The following is a 25,601-nucleotide window of genomic DNA, read 5'->3' as shown; positions in this document are numbered from 1 at the left end:
GCATAGCCATGTAATGGAAGATATATATCTTATGCAAACCCATGTAAAGGAAGACATATATCTTTGTCATGTTCACTGATTCAAGGTAGTTTATACATCGTAACGTTTCACATGCCATGGCACTGACGCACCTTTCTGTTTGGGAGGGAGCTGCTGTGAGACCTTGTACCAAGCTCTGTATCTGAAATCAGGACAATGGAATGAGTTTGGGTTGTGTTATCTGTTCAAGGCCTTTTCCCGCAGACCATCAGAGACCATTAGGAGCACCTGGGATTGTGAGCTTGGGAAGATTCTACGGGGGGAGGGATTTCATTTGCACTGGGGGTTTTTAGTTTGCATTAGGCGCGCTTTCATCATTCTCAGCTTTCTCTGTTATCCTGCATACTATTCTTTAATAAATCAGATATCTTTGAATTCCTACTTATGAGTCTGATGGTGTTTTAGAATAGGCAACCATTACATAAAAAACAGGAAGGCGCGTCAGCACCATGGCATGTGAAACGTTACGATGTATAAACTACATTGAATCAGTGAACATGACATAGAAAAACACAGTTGTTTCAGCTCCAGAAAAAGAGACGTTTGTTTAGCTATAAATAAGGAAGCATCTGCTCTGTCTCTAAGATAAGGAAAACTTTATTTGTAATAAGCTAATGCATTCCAATCCACTGATGATGATTTGCTAAATTTCTAAATTTCAGAACCTTATAAAAAGAGAAACAGAGAGAAGTGCGCACGGCCACTCACCCAAAGCAACTCGGTAACTTTGGGTGAATAGACATATATTTGACTCTGTACTGATTGTCTGGTGTGCTTCATTACTGGCTTGGAAACATATAACATTACTACTTTAAACACATTAAAACACACCAAGAAGGTGTTTTAATCCTTCTGACACCATCAAATGGAGGCTGGAAGTTTTTGACTGATTAGGAAGCCTAGAAAGTGACATTTTTCCTCTTTCAAAGGCGGCTGCTAAAATAATCCAGCCTGCGCTGGTGTAGGTGAATTTCGCCCTCAGGCCAGATTGAGCTTCTGACTCTGGTTTTGTAAGGGGTGCATGTGTCAGGAGGTATAATTTTGGGTTAATCTAGTTCAGGGTTTTTCAAACTGTGTAGTTCTGCAAAAAACTTTAAAAAGGAGAAATAAATCACTTCAATGCAGCCAATTTTCTATCACTAGAATTTTTCCACTTGATCAGGGCTCCTGGGAATTTTTTTTTTTTTACTAACAGGTATTGAGGCCTGAAAAAGTTTGAAACCCCCTGATCTACTTGCTAGTAAACACCTCCCAATTGAATAGGCCTTCTTAAATAAGCATGTCTTCCATTGCAAAATAAAATATCCTTAGGACAAGATTCCCCTCCATTTCAACCCACCACAGATGCTACGTTTGATCTTCGAATTAATACTGCTCTTTTTCATGGGTGCTATATTGTTTTTACAGAAAGTCTTTTTCTTTTCTTTTTTTTTAAAGTATTGCTAAGATATCCAGCCAAATCTTAGCAGTTCTCTGTCACTCAGGGTTGCCCTTGAAAGATCAGCACATTTAATATACGTTATGTTTCTTGAATGCTTAAATCTTCTTTGAATTCTTGTGGGCAGCCTTGAAGCAAACAGGATTTTACTCACGCTGAATTTGCTAACAAGAGCTGCCTAACTGATAGCTCTTTCACAAGAAAAACACAGGTTGAGGTCTGGACCTTAGATTAAAAGCTGCTTGCTTGCAATTTTTCCAGGCTTTGTGAGGGAAAAAGCTCGTTCCTTAGGGATGTGCTAAGCAGATAAAAATCCAACATGGTCAGTTCAAATTAAATTTGTGATTCGCTTTAATTTGGATGCCCACCCTCAAATTGGAAAACAGATCCAATTCGGATGTCCCCACTGAATGGTAGATTTAGACTTCTGAACTGATTCAGAAATGCCCATTTCTGCATCCTGCAAATCAAGGAAGAGGTATTTAATAGGAATCAAGAAGGGTCCCCAGATGTTGGGTGAAAGCCTTGCGCTCAATAGGGCACCTCTGCCTGGAATAAACAGTATTCAGTGCAGGCTTACTTTGGAACAGACCTGGATAAAATATGCATGGTTTACATTCTCACACGGGAACCATCCAGTGCAATCATTCGTCAATCCTTTAAACATCACTCCAATTGCTTTTTGATGCATGGCTTCCATGCAGCAGGGCTGGTGTTTAAACGATAGCAGTGTGATGCATTGAAAGTCCTGAGATGTCACCCCTAAAGAGCAAAAGGCTGACTTGAATCCTTGTTCATGGGGTTGTGGAGAAGTTTGAATGGAGAAGAAGAGTCGGCCACAATTTCTTGCCCTCCCCCTCCCCTGGCTCATATCAAAAGACCTTCCCTGCTTGAAGACCGCATCATAAGCACCGTCCCCTTGTATTGCCTGCTGTTTCCATCCTTCCAGCGAAGCCCAGTTGGATCCGAACTGGCCGAGGTGAAATTGTGCGGCTCGGAGTAGATGTGAGACCGAGAGCCCTTGGTGCTATCGCCCTTAATCTGGTCGGGGCAGGGGTCTGTGTCTGGGTAGGTGGTGCCCCCTTTCGGGGGGTAGTAGGGTTCTGAAATGTCCCCTTCCGAATTTGGAGGAGAGGGGATTTCGAGAGGCAGGACGACGCTCACGTCGCTGTCCGGAGGAGAGGTCATCTTGACTTGGACAATGGGAGGGGTGTACTTGCGGCCTTGGGTGTACTGGACGCCCTTCGTTTGGTAGCCGAGCAAGGAATGGAGGCTGCTGGCTCGGCTGATCACCTGGCTGCACGGTCTGCTTGGAGGAGCATCAGCATCCACACTGGAGTGGGAAGGAGCATGATGAGTCCAGGGAGAGAAAGAGAAACGGTCAATCCAGGGAGAGAAAGGGCCATGATCAATCCAGGGAGAGAAAGGACCATGATCAGTCTAGGGAGGGAAAGGACCATGATCAATCCAGGAAGAGAAAGGAACATTGTTAATCCAGGGAGAGAAAGAGCCATGATCAATTGAGGGAGAGAAGGGACCATGATCAGGGAGAGAAAGGACCATGATCAGTCCAGGGTGGGAAAGGAACATAGTCAGTTCAGGAAGAGAAAGGAACATTGTTAATCCAGGGAGAGAAAGAGCCATGATCAGTCCAGGGAGAGAAAGGATTAGAAAAAGGGCCATGATCAGTCCAGGGAGGGAAAGGAACGCAGTCAGTCCAGGAAGAGAAAGGAACATTGTCAATCCAGGGAGAGAAAGAACCATGATCAATCCAGGGAGAGAAAGGAGCATGATCAGTCCACAGAGAAAAAGGAACATGGTCAGTCCAGGAAGAAAAAGGAGCTCAAATAGGAGTATGATCAGTTCAGGGAGAGTAGAAGCATGTGAGAACTGCCACAAAATATTGCAGTATAGAATGCTCTCGGATTCTGTCATGGTAAGTGGGAATGACCTTGGGAGACCGTGGGGGGCATGGGGGAGGCAGAGATGCTGCCTAGGGAACTATCAGATAAGAGGGGGCATAGCCTGCAGCTGCATAATGAGCACAGAAAGACACTCAGAAGGGACCCTCCCTCATTTCTCAGGCCCATCCCGCCCCTGGGAGGAGATTTCTATGGATTTTATCGTAGACTTACCACCCAGTCATAAAAGAACTGTCATCTGGGTTGTAAAGGATTTTTTCTCCAAACAAGCCCACTTCATTCCGTGTGCGTCCATCCCATCAGCCCCACAATTGGCCCGCCTGTTTTTAGTTCACATCTACCATCTCCACGGATGCCCCTCCCATTTGGTGACCGACCGCGGGACACAATTCACTTCCCACTTCTGGAAATCATTTTTGAAATTGATTGGCACCAAACAGGCATTGTCCACATCTTCGCATCCCCAGACTGACGGATCTACAGAGGTTTTGAACTCTACCCTTGAGCAGTTCCTTAGAGCATACATAAATTACCATCAGGACAATTGGGTTGATTTATTGCCCTTTGCTGAGGTAGCTTACAACAATGCTGTCCATCAGAGCACTGGACAGACCCCGTTTCCTGTAGTTTCTGGGCACGACTTTGTTCCCATCCCTGAGCTACCACAAGCACCTCCCCAGTCTTGTTCTGCCTCTGACTGGGCTGTTCAGCTGGCTGATTCCTGGCCAGTGATACAGCAGGCTTTGGCTGATGCCCAGGCTGCTTACAAGTTCCAAGCCGACAAACACCGGTCTTTGCAGCACGATTTCAAAATTGGGGATCAGGTTTATCTTTCTACCAAGTTCATAAAGTCCCCGCAACCTTCCAAGAAACTTGCTCCCAAATGTATTGGTCCTTTCCCCATTGTTGGTCTTGTTAACCCAGTTACTGTTAAATTGGATCTGCCCCACAATTTGAAACGCCTGCACCCTGTTTTTCATTGCAGCTTGCTCAAGCCTGTCCATCAATCTTCCCACTGGCATCCCCAACCTCCTCCTCCTGCTCCTATCATGATTGATGGGCAACAACATTTTGAAGTCAAAGAGGTTGTTGATTCTCGCAAGCTTCGAGGCACCCTCCACTATCTCATACGCTGGAAACACTTTCCCCACCCTGAGTGGGTGCCTGCTCACCACGTTCACGCTCCTGATTTAGTAAACCGTTTTCATTTAGCTTACCCTTTGAAGCCTTCTGCTTAGGATTTTTTTTGGGGGGGCGGTATGTCACGTTCACTGTTTCAATGTGCACTGTACGTCGTAACGTTTCACACGCCATGGTGCTGACGCGCGTTGCTGTTGGGAGGGGGCTGCTGGGAGACCTTGTGCCAAGCTCTGTATCTCTGTTCGTTTCAATGGAATGTGTCTGGGTTCTGTGCTCGGCTCAAGGCCTTTTCCACCGCATCCTCAGGAGCCGTTGGGAGCACCTGGGATTGTGAGCCTGGGAAGATTCTACGGGGGGAGGGATCTCGTTGGCACCGAGGGTTTTTTAGTTTGCATTTGGCGCGCTTTTCACATTTTCAGCTTTCTTTGTACTTGCATACTATTCTTAAATAAACCAGATTTTATTAAGCTCTCGCTTGTGAGTCTGAGAGTATTTTAGGATAGGCAACCATTACAAGGAGACAGGGGGAGATTGGTACTTTCAGACTTGCAAGATTCGGTTAACGTAGCCTTACAATAAGGTAGAATTAGCTCATCTGGTCAAGTTTCCTGCCTGGTCTACCTCGCAAGGCTGACAGGCTCCAACCAGAGACCTATACCTCCTTTTAGGATGCTCCATTACATCCCTTGTCCTCCTGTCCCCACTGTCCTCTGTCTGACACTTGGCATCTGTACCTGCTGGGTCCTGTCTTTGGGTTTCTTCTGGGTTTCTTCCCCATAGTATTTCTTTTTGGTAAAAAAAAAATTAGAAATATATAGAAATAAATGTGTATTTACTTTTGCGAATCTTGATACGCTCCCCAGATTTTTCAGTGGTGCCCCAGCTTCATCCTGGCCACCATGACTTGACACTTGATCTCTCAATTAGTGGATAAGATTCCCTTGCAAATGGAACCTTTGGATGGGCGAAAAACTTCCAGGGTTTTTGGGTAGGGCTGATAGGGGAAAACGCTTGCTCAGCATTCGCTGGCTGGCAGCTCCTTCTCAACGGCCAGAATCGACTTTGTGCCCCACCTGTCTGGGCCCGAGAAGACGGAAATCCCTCTGGAGCTTGCAATGAGCTAAATCAATCTCTTCTGTTCCCTCTTTTTGCAACAGGCTGCAAAACTTGTATAATACTTAAGATTAGGACGGGGGAGACCAGCTTCCACTCTGCCCTTAACCATGGGAGAATGATGGGGCCAAGTTCATGGTCTCTCTTTCCTTCTCAGTCTAACCTACCTCACAGGGGTGTTGTTGCAGACACCCCAAGAGAAAAGGGGGTGCTAGGTACATGCTTTTTGTCCTTCAGTGAGAATTTAGGATGTAAATTGAACTATTAAAGACACTGTGAGTCGTAAGAATATAAAAAGCACCCTATTAGGTTGGATTCAGATTCCAGCTAGCTCAGTATCCGATCTTCCCCAGGAAACTTTGACCCAGGGCTTCACCACCTCGTGTCTCAGTGAGTGCCATAGATCCTAATCCTCCAGGGGAAAAGCTTTGTTCCTATCATCCTGCTTTGTTGTCCTTTGGTGTTTTCGGAAGTGACTCAGCTTTAAATGCAAGTTTGTTCCCGTCTGGGGAAGGCTCCTACCTCATTCCACCTTCGTATTTGTGCCAAGATATAATATCTGTCATGGCTAAAAAAATGAACAGCGCACCTCGCCAGGTACCCATTCGCTCTCTCGGAAGAAGGAAATGTAATTTTCCTAATGGTTCCCTTGCTAGAACACAAAAGGGCTTGGAGGAAACAGCAAAAGATTTAGGAATTTGTACCCTGCTCTTCCTCAGCTCTAGGCTATCCAAGGATAATTACTCCTTTATTCATTTGTTTATTCCATCATTCCTTGTTAGACTGCTTAAACTTTTATATTGGAGTGTCCTTCATTCCTTTTGTGCCAATCAACTCTGGATTTTAAAAAAATCCCTCCAGATCCTTATGATTCCTTCCTTCCTCTCTTTGGGAATCCTTCTCCTAACAGCAAAGTCAGGTGCCAGGCACCCGGCCAGCCCCAGGAGGACCACCTATGCCATGTCTGGGTTGGCACACCAAGCTGAGTAAGCAGAGCCTGGTGTGGGAAGATGCTGGGCCAGGTTTCAGTGGGCTCCTTGGCGGCTCATTTTGTGTCTTTGCCATGATCTGAATTAGGTCATCCCTTAGGCCAGACCAGATTTCTATTAGCACTCCCCAAAGTGAATCTAGATAATGGAGGAGAGAAGAAAAAAACTGAGGGAGAGAAAAGGAGGAAGGAAGGAAGGAAGGAAGGAAGGAAGGAAGGAAGGAAGGAAGGAAGGAAGGAAGGAAGGAAGGAAGGAAGGAGAGGGGGAAGGAAGGAGAGGAGAGGGGGAAGGAAGGAGGGAAGGAAGGAAGGAAGGAAGGAAGGAAGGAGAGGAGAGGAGAGGGGGAAGGAAGGAAGGAAGGAAGGAAGGAAGGAGAGGAGAGGAGAGGAGAGGAGAGGAGAGGGGGAAGGAAGGAAGGAAGGAAGGAAGGAAGGAAGGAAGGAAGGTGAGGGGGAAGGAAGGAGAGGGGGAAGGAAGGAAGGAAGGAAGGAAGGAAGGAAGGAAGGAAGGAAGGTGAGGGGGAAGGAAGGAGAGGGGGAAGGAAGGAAGGAAGGAAGGAAGGAAGGAAGGAAGGAGAGGGGGAAGGAAGGAAGGAAGGAAGGAAGGAGAGGAGAGGGGGAAGGAAGGAAGGAAGGAAGGAAGGAAGGAAGGAAGGAAGGAAGGAAGGAGAGGGGGAAGGAAGGAAGGAAGGAGAGGAGGGGGAAGGAAGGAAGGAAGGAAGGAAGGAAGGAAGGAAGGAAGGAAAGGAGAGGAGAGGGGGAAGGAAGGAAGGAAGGAAGGAAGGAGAGGGGGAAGGAAGGAAGGAAGGAGAGGAGAGGAGAGGGGGAAGGAAGGAAGGAAGGAAGGAAGGAAGGAGAGGGGGAAGGAAGGAAGGAAGGAGAGGAGAGGGGGAAGGAAGGAAGGAAGGAAGGAAGGAAGGAAGGAAGGAAGGAAGGAAGGAAGGAAGGAAGGAAGGAAGGAAAGGAGAGGAGAGGGGGAAGGAAGGAAGGAGTGGGGGAAGGAAGGAAGGAAGGAAGGAGAGGAGAGGGGGAAGGAAGGAAGGAGAGGAGGAAGGAAGGGAGGGAGGGAGGGAGGGAGGAAACTGGGGGAGCAAAGTTCTGGACCCTGGGAAGAGCGGTTTCAGTCCAGTGTAGACCAGAAGTTTGGAGACCCTGAAGTGACGGAGTTGGACATATGCAGGCCCCTCAGCTCTGGGCCATGTAATTGGCTCCCCTCCCAGCCCGAAAGGCTCACCAGATGTCGCTGGCCTTGGTCTGGGAATACTCCTGATGTGGCTTGTCATTCGAGCAGCACGAACAGCAGCAGTCCCAGCAGTACTCCTTCCCGCAGTAGCAGCTGGGGCACTGCCCCCCGCAGCACCAGCCACCGCCACCTTTGCCGCAGCAGCACCAGCAGCACCAGATCACGCCCCCGATGATGAGTGCCAGGGCCAGCAGCGCGATGATCAGGGAGCCCGCGATGATCCAGCCTTTGCTCCAACCTGCAGCCAGGGCAAGGATTGGCAGAGTGACGTTGGCAGCAAGGGCAGCACGAGATTGGCTCTCCCACCCTGTCCCCCCACCTGCTATGACCGGTTCAACCTCAGCCACTTTGAGATGGGTGGACTCCAACTCCCAGAATTCCCCAGCAAGCCTGCTGGCTGGAGAATTCTGGGAATTGAAGTCCACCCATCTTAAAGCTGCCGAGGTTGAGAAACACTGCCCTAGAGGATTGGTTTGAATTACTTACAGCATTTTTACAGTTCAGATTTATTTTTTTAATATATTGATTCTACCACCACCCCCATCATTATCTTATTCTTATACAATCCCTCTTGATTGCATTTTACTTTGTCTTCCAGTCTAAGACTCAGATAAAATTACTCTCTTCTAAGCCAGGATCATGGCTTATTGTTCTGAGTCAACGTAGACCGACAAGCTTTTGGACTGTTGCTTGACTAAACAATTTATATATAAAGTAAATAAATCTGTATGTATGAATGTCAATCTAATGTGTACATTTAAACGCTTCCTGATTTGTGTCAATCACATTTGTAGTTTAATAATAATGATAATAATAATTTATTGTCTGGTCCAAAGGACCACACCTAAGGGCTTGCTCACAGTGTGCTACCCTAAGCCAGGAATCTTGGGTTACAGGGATGATGTGCAAATGGGACAGCCGGTATATGCTTAAGTAGTTCTGTCTCAGACTTCCAGGAAATAAACACACATCTCCGAATCCTCCAGTTTTCTGCCTCCCCATTATAACCCCAGCAGTTCTGCCTGCTCCTTCCAGCTTTCCAAACTTTGCTGGGCCTTACCTCCTCCTAAATAAATATCCACGGAACAGTAGGCCACCCCAACTCTGTTGCCCACGCTGCACTGGTAGGTGCCCACGTGGTCATCGCACAAGTCGCTGATCTGAAGATCCCCGGGAACAGAGCCTGGTGGACACAGACACAAGAATTACGGGGCTGCCGGAGCCGAGAGGCTGGATCCATTTTTTTTTTTTAATCCTGGCATTAAAGCACTGCTCCTGAGCGTGTACAGACAGATTTGCATCCACACACACATGCCCAGGAAAGTTAAGAATGCAGAATCTCTGAGTGGATGGAAGGCAAGGAGTCACAGAATCCAGGCTTGAAAGGGACCTCAGAGGGCATCTAGAGCAACCCCCTGTCAGCATGGGATCCACTAGAGCATGCTGGCTGAGGAATTCTGGGAGTTGAAGTCCACACATCTTCAAGCTGCCAAGGTTGAGAAACACTGCCCTAGAGCGTTTCTGACAGGTGAATCTCTAGCCTCTGTGTGAAGACCTCCAGTGAAATCTTCTGGAATAGCCACCACACTTTAGCAGCCACTGCCAACATCCAGTGGCAGGGAGTTCCGTAAGCAGAGTGCGGCCCTGCCTCTTCTATGGTCACAGCCTCTTTCCCCTTGCGTTTCCAGCCACCCCGAGGGTGTGTCCTGCTGCAGGCACGCTGACACTCACTTGCTGAAGGTATCCAATTGTTGAAATTACTTCCATGCAACATGGACCAACGGTAGCTGAGCGGCTGAGAGCCCAGGGAAGTGAAGCAACGAAGAGTGATGTCCTGCCCGTATGCCACCTCGCCAATTATCAAGCACTGAGGCTGTGCTGGTCTTTCTAGGTAGGTCAACAGAGAAAATAAATTACTAACCTTTCCCCTCTGTTTGGGTTTATGTCCTTTGTAAATATGGCTGCCGCACCTACACAAGACACCCTTCGTGCCTTTCCTCCCTAGTTCCAATGCCTAAGTTCCTTTCCTGGATATTGATAAACACACTGCAAAAAGACAATTCTCAGCGCATACAAAACTGAGTACAGGTATTCCTCGACTTACAACGGCAATTGGGACCGGAATTGCTGTCGCTAAGTGATCTGGTCATAAAGTGTGACGTCACATGACTGCATCACTTAGCGATGGCAGTTCTGGCAGTCCTGGTTGCTGTTGTTAAGCGAGGACTGCACGGGTCATTAAGTGAGGACCTCATGTGACCATGACTTCCAACTTCCTGCTGGCAACCCCAATGCCTTTGCTTGTGGGAAGCTTGCAAGGAATGTCAGAAATTGCACAACTGCAGCTCATTGTGATGTAATTGCGAGCTGGGTGTTAAGGGATTGTGATCATGTGACATGGGGACGCTGTGATGGCCAGAACTCTGAGGACCAGTCATAAGTCCCCCTCATTCAGCACCATCATAACCATGAATGAATGGATGTAACCTGAGAAATACCAAGGTAGTTACGATGGTAATTGAGACTGGAATCACTGTCGCTAAGCAATGCGGTTGTAAAGCGTGATATCATGTGACTGTGTCACTTAGTGGCAGCAATTCTGGTAGTCCCAGTTGCCATTGTTAAGTGTGGGTCATTAAGCAAGGGCCTCACGTGACCGCGATTTCCGACTTCTTGCTGGCTTCCCCATTGACTTTGCTTGTGGGAAGCCAGCAGGGAACATAGAAAATCGCAAACACGTGACCACGGGGACATTGCAATGGCTAGAACTACGAGGTCCTGTTCTAAGTACCATTTGTTCAGCGCCATTGTAACTTTGAACGGCCACTGAACGAATGGTTGTAACCTGAGGAATACCTGTACAGGTAGTCCTCATTTAGTGACTGTCTTGTTTTGCAACCATTCAGTTACGATGGTGATGATAAAGTAACTTTGCAACCATTTACGGCCTTTGCAGGTCTGTAAAGCAAAGGAAAGCTGAAGTATGATTATAAACACTGTCCCGGTTTCGCTCAGCAACCGCTTTGCTGAATGACCAAGTTGCCGGTCCTATTTGTGGTCGCTAAACAAGGACTACCTTATATGAAGATTCTCTTGGCGTGAGTGAATTACCATCTAAAACTAGATCCAGAGAAAGCTCTCTGCACATGCACACACAAAGACACAAGTCTGTAGGAAATATTATTTAGTTGGGATTTATTTAATGTATTTCCACACTGCTTCCTATGTGCAAGATGGGCCAGTCCCTTTCTCTCAGCCCAACCCACCTCACAGGGTTGTTGTTGTGGGGAAAATAGGAGGCAGAAACATTTGGTATGTACAACACCCTGAGTTGATTAACCGTCCAGAGTCCCTCCTTGCGAGGGAGATGGGCAGTGATAAATTTTGATAAATAATAATAATAATAATTAAAAGTAAATAAATATATTAGTAATTAAAAATAAAGGTGGGATTTTTTTTAAAAAAAACTATCTAATAAATATTAAATACAATCTCTTTTCTGCAGGTTTGTGGATGTCCAGTAACACACTCTAAAAAACCAATTTCCTTCCAAAGTTCCAAAAAACCCCACGATCCCCTCTAAGACTTTTCCTTAGCTGTGTAGTTCTAATGCGCCTGGGTGCATGTACTGACAAACACACACTGCCAGAAAACATTCTCAATCCAATGCTGAAGCCTGCTGCATCAAAACACAACGGGGGCGCCTGTGCCGTGAAGTCAGGGAAAAACGCTCCGCCAGAAGGATCTCAGAACATTACTTAGGATTCCGCAAAGTCTGCTTTTTTCTCTCACCGTTTTGCAAAGGCAAAACACCAATGCCTCAGATCAGGAATTCAGTTTAAGAATTCTTCCTAGTTAAACGAGGTCTATGCAAAATTACAACAACCTCCATCAACTAGGAGAGGAATCTCAATGCAGGCCTGGCCGGGGGGGCCGGGGGGGCCAGGAGGGAGCTGAGTTTTACCTTGAACGTTGATGGTCACTCTGTGGGTAGCTTCAGTGGTCTTTTTCACTATGCATTCGTAGGTTGCAGAATCGCTAATCTGCAGATCTTGGAGCTGCATGGAGGCATCGTACAGGCTGGGATCTGTGGAGGTGAATCCCACCCGCTGCTGGAATTCAGGAGGCCCCGGGTAGATGATACGGTGGTCATGATAACCCAGGAGCTGGCGAAATATGGGAGGAAAAGGCATAATGCCGGATGTGTTTGGTGATTAGACACAAGAGGCAAGTTCCTGGTCCTTATGATTCAAAAAAGAGATTCCGGGCAACAGGTAATGCCTGATTAAACTTTCAGCGGCTCAGGCGTTCCCAGAAGATTCCCGAGGGCTGAGATAACGCTGGCTCTGCCCGTGTTTATCGCAAACCCCAAAAATGTAATTATACCAGCTAGTTGAAATAGCAGATTACAAGATGTCAGGGAGAAAAGGCTGAAAGTGTCTCATTTCCCTATCTTACCCAGGCGTTAGGGCTCTTTTTGAAAACACTGATTTGCTCTGGTTCCTTGTTCATCTAACCCAAACCAGAGAATCACCATATCTCCTCTTCAGGAGGCCGAATCAGTTCCTGGCCTGTTAGGAGGAACGGACGAAGACTGGGAGCAGCTTTCTGCTTTCTAAAGCAAGAGACGGGAAGTCAGTCTGGCGTGGCCCCCAGTTATGAAGGACTTTAAAAAATAAAATAAAATCCCCAACTCACCGGGTTGTACTGGGAGTATGGACCAGGTTTCAGCTGCTTCCACTGAATGTCCCAGTCGCTATCCGGGGTGTTATCTTCAGGATCGGAAGAAAAGGGGCAGCCCAGTTTCACCGACTCCCCTTTAGGCAAGTAAATGACTTTATGTCCATCATCCTTAATCCTCACAGCAACGCCTGCACCTGAAGAGGAAGGCATGCAATACTGCAAATCACACCCCACCGAGAAACCCAGTCCAAAATGCAGGTGCGTTCCTAACCTAACCGTCTTCCTGCTTTTCACTTTGCTCAATTCCTTGGACGTTGTTTAAATTCTGAATTTCCCCAGGTATGTCTCCAGAGGTCTGATTCTCCCAGGCTTCAGGCCAGAGCATACCACATCCTAGGTATGGGTTCCTCCATACAGGTAGTCCCTGTTTAGCGACTGCCTCATTTAGAAACTGTTTGCACTTATGACGGCAATGAAAAAGTAACTTTATGACAGTCCTCACATTTACGACCTTTGCAGGTCTACAAAGCAAAGGAAAGCTAAAGTCAGATCATAAGCACAGTTGCGGTTTCACTTAGTGACTGCTTTGCTTAACGACCAAGTTGCTAGTGACAATTGTGGTCACTAAACAAGGACTTCCAGTATTTCCTCCCTGCTTTCCAGCACTAGCACAGGAAAAGTTTTGCAATATGGTTGCACTCTTGGTTGTAGCAAGAAGTCCCTGGATGATTTCTGAACAATCTAAAACAATGTTGAGGGGGAAACACCTACAAAAAGTCTTGCAGCTCGCAAGATTACTTTTTTGTAGTGTTTTATCATTATTAGTTTAGAGAGAGAGAGAGAGAAAACACTGCAGAAATAACATGGTTGACATGTTACGTAAGACTCCCACGAAGAATTTTTAAATGTGCAGTTGTGCCAGAGTGCATCATAGTCATAAACAAATAGAGCAACACTACACTGAAAGAATCTTCATGGCTTGTTATCTATGACACCAGCAAGATTGTTTGTTTTTCTACTGTTGTATAAATCGTTTTTCTGTCCATGTGATCACTGGCAGCAGTAACAGACAGGAGAAAAAGATGCAAAGGCGACCAAGCCTGGGGCAAGGCAGCATCTAGAAGAAGGATGCCAATTTGGTCTGTGGAACTCACGGAGACAAGGTATTGGGAAATCCTAGAGTTGGGAGGGACCTTAGAACTCGTTTGCTGCTCACTGCAATTGAATGCACTGAGTTTCTCCTAAATCTAGTACAGAACCATCTCACCATCTGTTTCCTTCTAATTTTCCCGCTCTGGTCCTCTTCATACCTTCCTGAAGATCGCCAAAGAGGTTGACCCCAGCTCCATGAAGCCCTCCACATGCCTAAAGACATCTCAGATCTCCCGTGAATTTCTCTCTTCCTAAACACATCCAGTTTTTCCAACTACTCCTGACAATTTGGTTTTCAGGCAGCCCCCCGCCCCCAGCCATCCTTCTCTGGTTTGTCAGAATTCATCCTAAAATATAGTCCCCGGGACACAATGTCTCCAGATGGACCAGGATTTCAGTGAGAGATGCTATAAGAACTTGGTTGCAATGGCCATGTGCTAAAGGTCAGGCATCAATTTTAGAGCTTTTATGCGAGGGTCATCTGTTTTTGGTGGCTGGGCCAACTGAATTTTCTGAGCAAAGGAAAGACCATAGAGAACACATTACATTCATCCAAACAAGATTGCCACAGCAAACTTTGGATAACTGGGTTCTGGGCATCAAACTGCACATCTGAATCCTCAAGAAGCGGACAAACCCATCTAAAACAGGCTGTATTCCTGCTTCCCAGTAGGCTGAGAACATCTCTGCCTTGTCTGAACTAAGCATCAGTTTCTTGTTCCTGTCCTGTCTACAATGAATATCCACACTATGGATGCAGGGATGCAGTAGATGCCCCTGCTTATCAAACAATACAATCAAATCAAGATAAACTACATTGACCACATTCCCCCAATCTACCAAATAGACAGTCTGTGGAAAACAGAAGCTGGTTTGGCACAGATGGAGTGACCTATTCTTCCTACTTCTTCATAATCAATGCATTCTTTCCCAGAAAATAAACAAGCCAGTAGCCTAATTATCTGTCCTAGAACTCAAGTTAGCACTGATATCAGCCTTCCGGTCTATAATTTCCCAGACATGTCTCCCACCCCCCTGTTTTGGGACATTGTGTGCCCATTTCTGGTCATTTGATATCTCTAAGAATTCTCAAGAAAAGTTATCTTTGTGTGTGTGTGTGCGTCCGTGTGTGAACTTTTGGTGACTCTCTTCCATCCGAAGGGAGTCAAGTGTTGGTGGCTGTTTAATAATTTCCTTTAAGGGTCCCCCTTTTCTCCCCCCCCCCAAATACTCCTTCCTTTTGCTCTCCTCCCTCCCCAGCAATCTGCTCAGACAGAGCATGCATGAGAGAAGGACCGTTCTTTCCAACGTCAGGACCGAAAGTTCCCTAAAGGCTTTTGAAATGAGGCTAAACTGGCTTTGGTTTTTTTATCCTGCATTTCCGTTAAAGCCAACTCTCTTGTGGGCTTGCCAGCAGAATTAAAACCCTCTCCAAAGTGTGCCAATTATCTTGCTGTTCAAACAACCTGGAAGGAAAGCTCCACGCCCGTCCAAATTGTGGTCTGTTTGTCAGAGCGGCGGATCTCTTTCTCCTGTTGTTTGCTCACCTTAGTCATCCTTGCTCCAACAACTCAGATCTTGGAGGAGGATAAAGATAATACAAGGGTTACGATAATCGTTAGCGATCGCTCAGTAACTTGTTTCTCTGCGGTATCTGATAATTAAAATGATGGTAGAGCGTCCCCTTCAAAAGCCATTGTTTACCGGAACTAACCCATTTTCTTCACCCTCATTCTGGGGAAACTGTGTGGCTTCCAGATGCCAGTCACACAAGCAGAAGGAAGCGACTGATGGGGGAAATGTCACCTCTGAATAGGGACCCACAACTGTCTTGCTCCAGGTTCACAAAATCATAGAGACAAGAACGCAAATCTGGATGACAACAATGAACGGAATGTTGTTAATGGGGTTGTAGGTAATCTGTTTGACGATTCCTCCTTCTGTTACATTAAAAATGAAATTTGAGGGCTTTATATAATGCAGAGGGGGGGGGTCTCAGTGCTGATACTATCTTGGCCTAGCTTAATCTCTTAGAGATTTGGGATGCAGAAACCAAGGAGCAGCCCTGTGGGTAAATATTTCAATGTAAACTGTCGAAATGAGGCAGCGAAATAAGGCAGCATCTAGCTAACCTTGGGAAGGTAAACAGGGACAGATGAGGGAAGTCGAACAAAGATCTCGAAAGAAGGGTGAAGAGAAGCCACTTCTGTATGCTTGCCAGGAAAAGAGGAGGAGCGTGTCAAGATTGACTTGAGGGAGGCACAACTTTTTTAAAAAGAAAAAAAACAGGTTAGAAAGATTGGGGGTTTTTTGTTTTGTTTTCTAGTCTAACCAAGGACGAACAAATCAAGAAATGAAATGGAAATGCGTAGATGATGATGACAGATATAACCCACATACTTCAGGTAGGAGGTCAGAAATTGCATCCAAGTAACCACTTAAAGTGGGGGCAGCTACCTCAAATTATTTCTTCATGACTGTCTGTCCAAAGTTTTCTACCTATGGCCCATGGCTCAGCTTGCAGTGAAAAAAGAAACTGATCATAATCATAATTATAATCTCCCCACAATACCCCTGGAATAACAATAACAATATCCTCCGTAACAGTCCTTTGAGGGAGATAAACTAAATCTTTCTCATCCAATACCCTATCCACTACTCCACACTGCCTGTTTCTCTAAAAGTACTCTCTTTTCCATTGCTGTCCTAAGACAGGACCTTGGGGGTGTTGGCCCCATTCCATTGCAACCTTTTGCTCCTCTTACCAGCTTTTGTTTGCAACCAAGTAAGGAAATCAAAGAATTATTAAGCCAGTGTTTTTCAAACCTGGCACCTTTAAGATGGGTGGACTTCACCTCCCGAGTTCCCCAGCCAGCATACTGGCCGGGGAACTCTGGGAGGTGAAGTCCACCCATCTTAAAGCAGGCTGGCTAGGAATTCTGGGAGTTGAACTCCACCCATCTTAAAGTTGCCAAGTTTGAAAAGCACTGGATTAAACAAATGTAGACATCATGAAGACGTAAAAACAAAGCCTTACCTAAAATGATGCACCAGATTATAAACTTTAATCCTTTGTTGCTCTCCATGTCCAAACTGGATGGTAGCTGGATCCAAGGCAGATAAATCTGTTGGCAGAGGATCTGAGAGCCCCGCGATGCTCTTACTCCCCCGGTGCAGTCGCTTATGAGCTGGTCTCAAGCAGGGGAGGAAGGACCTGGAAACCTGCAAAGCTGACCCAGAGAGAGAACAGCCTCAGTTTCCTTTGAAGTGCTGAGATGCTGACAATTAAGCAACACTTTCTGCTCAACCCTTTCCACCCACAGCCCGGGCGGATGCGCCAGGCTCGGATCTTGTGGTGAGAATCACAGCCTGGCCCGGTCTTTTCAGGCCAACCTGGTCCAAGAGACTTCCTGCAGAGGAAAGGCCAAATCCCCTATCTCCTTTGGGGGAATCGGTCAATTTCCTTCCCTCCACTTTGACCATCGGTCAATTTCAGTGTCCCATTTTTAGGACGCGGTCAATGTGGGTCTTCTGTTTTCCCCCCATTTCTCCCATCCCATTCCCCCATCCAGAATGTCCCTTTTCAAAAGGGCGGGTGCATTTGGCAACATTTCTCTAAACACCTGCAATCTGCATTGGTAGGCATCGTTCTTGCAAGCCGTTTCCTTTGCACAGATAATATTTTGTTCACTATTTTCAGGAATGAATCAATGCCTTTTGTCCACAGATCTGTATCTAACAGAGGTTTGGGTTGCCTTTTTTTCAAAAGGTCAGGCTGCATGGCCAACCTCAGCAAGCTGCTGTTTGGGGATGATAACTAATTTTGGTTGCAGTACTGCTTGATAAAAAAATGCACAATTAAGTAAGATTGCATTCAAATGCAAATTTCACAGGTGTCTCAGCCCACACCTACTTGAGGAAGAGCTTCAGTCACACTCCCAGTTTTATTTCTGAAGTTTAGACTAAATTTATGAAGAGACTAGAGAGCCAGTTTGGTGTCATGGTTAAGGCACCAGGCTAGAAACTGGGAGGCTGTGAGTTCTAGTGCAGCTTTGGGCAGCAAGCCAGCTGGGTGACTTTGGGCCAGCCACTCCCTGTCAGCCCTAGGAAAGAGGCAATGGCAAACCATTTCCAAAAGCTTGCCAAGAAAACTGCAGGGACTTGTCCAGGCAGTTTCCAAGGATCAGACACGATGGAACAGATAAAAAAAATATATAAAGAGATTGCTGCTGGTTTTAAGAACGTTGCAATTTCACTCTGATTGTATTTCAAAGCAAAGTGAGCCAATCTGCAATTTCTGTGTCATCAGTGGGGAGGGTGCAGAAGAAATTTGGGATGATTTAGCAGTGAAGGGGTTCAACTTGCACTGGGGAGTCCCAGATCCAAGGCCCACTTCAGCCTCAGAGGCTCCCTGGGTGACTTTGGGCCAGTCCCATTCTCTCTCCAAGCCCAGCCTACCTGGCAGGATTGTTGTGGTGGGTAAAAAGGGGAGGAAGGAACATTATGTAGGCTGCTTTGAATTCCTACATTTTGCCCATCTCAATTCTTCTCAAAAGCAGGTGGGCTATAAATCTAATGAATAAATAAAATGGGCATATTTCCAGTGGTCTTTTTAAAATGTGACTTCTCTTCCATCCCAGCTACATTTTGTCCATCATAATTCTTCGTCCGTTTCCTATTTGGCTTAATTTCATTTTGCTGACCAGTGATTTTGGTTGGGGGGGAGGGAGACAAAAAAAACTATTGGTAGTGAGGGTATAGTAGATGCCCCAAAGAATACCACTGGCACCGAGGAATTCAACTATGCCCCCTGTTGAGATTTTTATTCCATTTGTATAGTATATCCCGCTATAGATGGGCTGGTGAATGGATTTATCACCAAAACTTCAAGCTGGGAAGAAATTAGAGCAAAAATTAAACCAGTTTTGTTTTGTTCCTTACAATGTTAACACATCAGAATCTGGACACCCAGAACAAGAGAACTAGCACACATCTTTACATTCTAACCCTGAAACATCTGTGCAGTTGTTACAAAAAGTTGTGTCTGCGACAAGGACAGTCATTATAAATCAAACAAACAATAAATAAATAAATATGAATATACAGAGGCATAGGATCAAATTGCATTAATGACTGAAGCCAAATTCTATCTACCCCTCCTTCTCCACCCCCTTATTTTAAAGAACTACATTTACTTTCTTGCAGAGAACTAATTTGTCTATATCTGGGGCAGACCCACTGGAATCAATAGTTAAATATGACTAACAAGTCCCACTGAGTTCAACTGACTTGCTCCAAATATTTTCACCCCAACCTGTTTGGGCTCAGCAGAGAAACTCTCCCTTCACTCAAAAGATTACTAATAAAAAAATCCTTGCTTGTAGAAGTGTAGAGTGTCAGGGAGAAGGCTCGCCTTGACATGCTAGATTCCTACATATACTTGTTGCAAGGAATTTTCAGCAGTCCCATCCCAACTGCCAGTCTCCACACTGGTGCCTCCCCTGGATGGTAGTCGGTACCTTGTTCCACGCTGGCGATGCAGCGCGCTCAGCTCTCTGCCTTGCTGTGGTGCATGCGACTGGCCTTCTAGCATCTGCATCACGGAGGAAGAGGGAAAAACATCTGCACCTTGCAATTAGCTCGACACCCTGGAGCTAACAGGGCGGTGACTTTTCAAAACCAAATCAAGATATGATTTATGAGCAAAGGAAGCCGGCGTTTGGGTTCAGCACAGGGCAGGGTGAATGGGTAAGGTGTTAGGCACCTTAAGGAATCCTTGTCATGTCACAAAACTGCACATCAAATTTAGCAGGCGTGTGACACACTTCTCCATAAAACCGACCCAGCCCAATCAAAGGCGCTTGAAATTACCTTGTGTGTTCCACCAGGCTCTATCTCTGCTTACAACAGTCCTAACAGGTAGGCTCAAATTGCAGTTTCCTCTGCCAAATCTTGGGCTTTATGAAATTATGCCAGCCTCTGTGGGCTGAAGTCCACTTTACCACAGAGACCTTGGCCCATAAAAACTGACGAGGCGATAAAATCTGCTGGGTCTTCAAAGGCCATAAGCGCCCCCTTTAGAGTTTCACATCCACATTCTTTTTCTTAAGGACTAGTAACTTGCATTTTCAAGGACTAGTAGCTTGCATTTGCAACATGCACCGTTTCTCAGCTTGTCAAATCCTATGGATTTCGGCATGCACTCCTTTACTTGCCCAGAGCAATTTTGGGAAGGAAGGGTGAACAAAAACTCATTGTAATCCAGGATGTGTACCGAACAGGAAAACACATGCTGATGGAGTAAGTTAGTGTGATTGTTACCCCAGCCTTTGGGGTCCAGAAATGTCCAGCAGGATGTTTTCAGGAAACTCAGAAAGAGAAGCTGAAGACAACATTTTATAATCGGATCTGCAAAGGGACACTGCTCCTGCCAATGGAAGCTCTACCAGCTGTCTTGCCTCGTCCCTCATGCTCAAGTCTGGGCATGGGTTTGCTAGACCCTCTCTGATCACGCAAATAACAGGCAAAGTTCATGTGCAGGGCCACACGACGCTGCCTTTGACGTGCAAGTTTTATTTTAAAAACGTAAAGAGCTTCCATTAGGGAACCGATAATTAACAGCCTCGGAAAAGGCCAAGACGGTTTGGAAGAAGCCGACACTGAAGCTAATGCGGCAAATATTGATTAATGGGAAGAAAAGGAGTGTCTGTTTGCCTCGAATATCCAGTAAATAGCCCCTGATGGCCTTGCACATGAGAAGGCCTAATTTACAGGTATTCCGCTAAGGCAGGTTCTCACATCTATGTGTGTTTTGAAAATCTATGCAAGCCATGAGCGTTTGCACAAGAAACCCATAATCTTCCCTTCCTGCACTTTCATCCTGCTGTTGACAGACAGTACCAGAATGGCTCGGATTCGGGTGGGTCCTCGGCTAACGACCAGTGGAATCTGCTTAGCGGCAGAAATTCCAGTCCCAATTGTGGTCGTAAGTCGAGGACTACCTGTACACCTTTTTGCCAGACGCAACTAGCCTCATTGACAGAGTAAATTTGTGGCAGGATGAAGCCTTCCACGTCCATTCATTTATTTAAATTGTTGGCTGCATCTCCTCTGTTAGGGCACCCACAGCCTAACTGAACCGAAAGTTTGTTGCTTCACGATTCCAGGTGGTTTACAAAATTGCACAATTCTCTCATCACTGGCTCTGAAACGTATTTTCACATGGTTCCGTTCCGCTTACATTTACGCATGAATGTTGCTAAACAGATGGCCTCATTGAGCATAAATCGATTGCTGTACTGTACTAGTATCCAACTCAACACAAACACATCCAGCGGACACTCCTATTTTTTCTGCCTTTTTATTTTACACTCGAATTTACTCCTTTTCTTTCTTTGCCTGCTACAGAAGCCAAGTCTGATGAAATATCTGAAGTCCAAACACAAACCAACGGGATGGTCAAGTGGCCCTGAACACAAAACACAGAGAATGCAGATATAAGATCCTGCCCTGACCAAGATGGCGGGTTGATCGCCTTCTAAAACTGGCCGGTAGGTTTGCGCTGAGCTGCCACGAAGACTCGGTTCGGATTTACGGAATGCAAAAGTGCCATGCTTAGGTTGTGGAACATTGCCCCAAGAGGTGGCGAGGGTGCCACTGACGCGGAGGGCTTAAAAACGGGATCGTCAAATTAACGGAGGACCAGGTCTATCAAGAGCTAATGGTCTTGGAGATCCAGGGCTATTGTTGGGTTGCAGGGGACTGCCGAAGGGAGAGGAGTGTGTCTCCGGCTCCTGACTGTGAGCGCCCCAGAGGCATCCGTACTTGTGTAAATCTGTATAAATTTGATGAAATAAATAACCTAAACTAGATAGATAGATCTGGCTGGAGGGGCCAAATATTGACTAGGCGAACCTTTCAGTTGATCCAAGTGGGCGACTTTTATGTTCCAAGTGGAAGCCCTAAAGTGATTTCTTGTTCCAACTGCTGTGGGCATCAACACCTGGCCTTTTGTGTGTTTCCCTTCGCCTCCTGGCGAGCATTTTTCTAATTTGGGATGAGGGAACCTCGAAAACAGTGATCCTGCTGCGTTCAGGGTAGTACAAAGCAGGGCTGAGGCTTCGAGCCTCCCAAAAACGTGCCGTGTCTCACCGACGGCTTTCCAGGAAGACCGCATTCCATACTTTTGAGCAGCACTAGGAAGGGCTGGTCCAAGTGACGGCGATGCCAATTGCAACCTCGCTGAGTTCATTTTAATTAACTCCACCTCTAATTAGAGCTTAGAGTCTAGCGAGTCAGATAGCTACAAGCTTGGGTGAGTGACTTGAACGTGCACTTCCCAAAATAAACGGGGTGAGCAACGAAAGGCCCTCCTATGGCAGAAAAAGGGTTTTTTTCGGAACGAGATCTGCCAGCCTATTTCTGGAAAGGAAAAAAAGAAAAAGCGGGGGGGGGGGATGTTTAAAATGAGCACCAGCTCACTACTCTTGGATCAACTGCGTGGGAGAGGGAGATAGAGATTTTAATTCCACCCAACAGCTTCTCTGTGGAACGTCTCAGCATGGCTAGGCGGAGCATCCGAGGTTGGGTGGCGGAATTGGTAACGCCGTTTGGCAAACCGCATTTCCTAACAACTTAATTACGAGCTGGATGGATCGGGCCAAGTTTCATTGACTCAGATGGCCAGTGCCCCCCCTCCCCCAATGGCTTCTCAGGAAACTCAGCCAGGAGAGAAGTGAATCAGAATTCTCTTGTTTACCACCGTGTTTTGGAAGCGGTAGCTTGCTTTGCAATTAAGATTGTTTGGTTGATGGCTGAGGACCGAATTTATGCATCCTGGCTCCCCGCTCTCCATAGAATTAAAAGGGTGTGTGTGTGTGTGTGTACGTTTGCGTGTCTGTGTTTATTCAAACATGAATACAGATGCACTCCTTTCAAAGTGGGCGTTTGATTTTGCCGGTGGCGACGGGGTAACCGTTGGTTAGCTATGTTATGCTGGTTCGAGGGGTGGAGTGGGGGGTTCCACCCACTCCCCCTGCTGCACTCACTGCCTGAGGAAAGGAGGGAAAGGAGAGAACTACCACCTCTCTGCTTCTCCAAGGGCCTGATCCATCTAGGTACCGTTTATCTTATGTTTCATCAGACATCCAGACTTGATTGACCAGGACAAGATAAATAGTTTGTAATTAAATAAATCCGAATCCAGGAGGGTGTTCCCGGGTGTGAAAGCTGAACGGGACTCTGCCCATCTTTCGGAATTCCCCAGGCATTCCTCATTTTGGAAACGCAACTTCGCACCGTGGAGAAGTCACTGGCTAAGCTAGAGATGGGCAAGGGGGGCCCACAGGCCATTTACGGACATCAAATTCTAATTCTGCAGCCCTTGGGTCTCATTTGCACCTTTAAATTTCAGAGGAAAACTGTAATTTATGTCCTAAAACCCACCTCCTGGTTACGCCCCCCTGGCCCAGCAATAAAATTCTGGGAAAAACTGAGACGGTAATTCACGCAGTTTTGCTTTCAGCCTCCCCCAGTGTTAAGCTTCTGTCCGTCCAAAGGTGGTCCAATTTTGTGCTAAACTATGAACATGACTTAGGTTTGGATTTACCATGTTGTGTGAAGCCTGCAGTTGGGATAAGACGGTGCATAGCTCTGTAATATCAGATGAGCCCAGCCATGATTAAAAAAAAAAAAGCATGTATGAACCTAGCTTTATCATTTTTGAATTTTGAAGAATCAGAAAATGGTGCTGGCCTTCTTTACCCCTTGGTTAGAAGGGCCAGGGGAGGGGAATCAAGTGGCAGAGTGATCAATGCTGGGACATGGAAAGATCCGGGTTCGAATCCCCACTCCGCCATAGGTTTTCACTGTAACTTTGGGCAGTCACTGTTTAAACCAGGGTTGTTCTGAAGAGGAAGGAATTGGGCACCTCCAGGAAAGATACCGTGCAAATGTAAATGGGATGCATTTTTCAGGGCACCGTTTTCCGCCCCAGCCAGCCAAACTCCTCCTAGACACCTTTTCATGCCCCACACCAAGGAATGTCTGGAAGACTGCCTCTTCATCTGGAGGTTCGGTGACAAATTGTAGGCAATTGTTATAAACAGACCTGATTTTGCCCATTAATTTGGCCTAAAAACAAGAAGCTAAACCAAGGGGCATCCAGGAGAGAGAGACTACCTTGTGTTTGATTACACCCAAATTTCCTGCCAAAATCCACTGTAAAAGCCGGGCCAGAGCTTTAAAAGGCTTTTGGGAACGAGGGCTGGGCCAGCCTCAAATCCTCTGATCCTTCCTCCTCTTTTTCTGGTTTTGAAAACCGGACACCCTGGAACACTTGTGCTTGAACTTGAGGAGGGTGTCTTTTTCTCCAGTTCAACCTGGCACAACTGAAGCACCGCCCCGTCTCGGAGAACCTGTCCTGCCTTCCCCAGGACTGCAAAGTCAGGTCTAAACTGGCCTAGACAATTTATTTTGGGAAGGTCCTATACAGCAGAGGGAATTCCTTGCACTGAATCCTGTTTTTCGATGGTGGAGGATCCCGCCAAGCCATTACACCTCATTCCAACACCCCCAAGTTCTTCTTTTCGGCTGCCACGTTGCTTCCACCCTCCTTCCCAGGAGTGTTTTCTTTGTGCCTCAGACGGCTGTCTTAATGGCACGTTTGTGGCACGCTTCCCTCTCTCATCCTGCTTCTTGACTTTTGGTCGATGGGCTACACCTGTCTTCTCTGGAGTGGCTTAAGCCACTGGGCTTTCCAGATGATGATATTTCAGAGCATCTCAGGCATGCTTTCAGAGATAATCCAAATTAATCCAGGCTAATCCTTTTAGCACAGCCACAGCAGGGAACTGTCATTATGGTATTGTCCCGATATGGTGAACGGAAAATCGAGGAGGGATAACGGGGCAAAAAAGGCCAGACTCTGTCCTCTGTGGTTGAGATGCATCACCATTATGGAGCCAGTTCTTCTTTATAAAAGGAAAAACAAGTTACAGAAGGTCGTGAAGAAGCCAGACGGGCAACCCCTAGTTCTCCAGATGTTGTTGAACACCAGTTCCCAGCAAGCCTAAACAGCTGAAGGATGATGGGTTTGCAAACTCCTGAGGTCGTGCATTGCAAGTCCAATCTAAGGTTGTGCCAGGCTGAAGGGTCACCTAGCTAAAGGGTTTGATGGGATAAAGTGTGTGTGTGTGGTGGTGGGGGGGTGCGGAAAAATAAAACAAAACTACCCTCCTGGAGGAAGCAGGGGGTATTAAACCCACCTTCTTCGATCCCCTTCCAAAGGAAGGAAGGTGCGCCAGATGGGAACAGAAAGCTGTGTCCTGGGTTTTTTTACTCAAAAGCGTTAAGCCGTATCAGTTTATTTGGGGGCTTGTGGCATTTTTTTTTAAAAAACGGAAAAAAATTGTGACGTTGAAATTGACCGTTTGCTCCCCAAATTCAGAAGCACCGGCTGGGAGTGTGGGGGAGAGGACACAACGCTGGGGACCTGTTTGGAGCCGTGGGATCCCATCCCTGACTTAGGCAATTCTCAAGCACCATCACGTGAAGGGAGAGTAGCGCATCTTCTGGTTGCCTAGGCAACACCGGGATGTGGTCCTTTTCTCCTGCCCAAAGCACAGCATCTTAAGGAGAATGCCCAGACTCCGGAGGATACAGTCTTGCCCTTTCCCTTTTTTGCTAGGAGACTGTTTCTCTCTCTTCTGAGCACTAGGTCTCTACCTGCAGCATGTATCCTGGTATTATCCCGGCAACAGTGAACGGGAAAACAAGATGGCGTGATAACCCTCTGTTTTGCATGGATGAGGAGGTAGCATCTGAAGTTTCCATGCACCTTGAACTTTTGGAAGGAAAGTATTAATGAAATGAAACACCGATCCA

At 46.5% G+C, this 25,601-nt stretch overlaps 1 protein-coding gene across 1 annotated transcript; it reads right to left on the bottom strand.

Annotated features, from left to right (window-relative positions):
• Positions 1–2,339: 2,339 nt before the first annotated feature.
• LOC134506856 (V-set and immunoglobulin domain-containing protein 8-like) lies at positions 2,340–19,317 on the bottom strand. The gene is made up of 8 exons (XM_063317220.1): positions 19,238–19,317; positions 17,040–17,128; positions 12,582–12,760; positions 11,848–12,049; positions 9,609–9,770; positions 8,944–9,066; positions 7,875–8,121; positions 2,340–2,810 (listed from the first exon to the last, which is right to left on the bottom strand). Exons 1-8 carry the CDS (start codon positions 19,315–19,317, stop codon positions 2,345–2,347), a joined length of 1,548 nt encoding a protein of 515 aa, XP_063173290.1. The 3' UTR covers positions 2,340–2,344.
• Positions 19,318–25,601: the final 6,284 nt, after the last annotated feature.

The sequence above is a fragment of the Candoia aspera genome, chromosome 17 (genome assembly GCF_035149785.1).
Source record: "Candoia aspera isolate rCanAsp1 chromosome 17, rCanAsp1.hap2, whole genome shotgun sequence".
In the NCBI taxonomy this organism is placed as follows: Eukaryota; Metazoa; Chordata; class Lepidosauria; order Squamata; family Boidae; genus Candoia; species Candoia aspera.
This window is presented reverse-complemented; position numbering and strand designations above follow the sequence as displayed.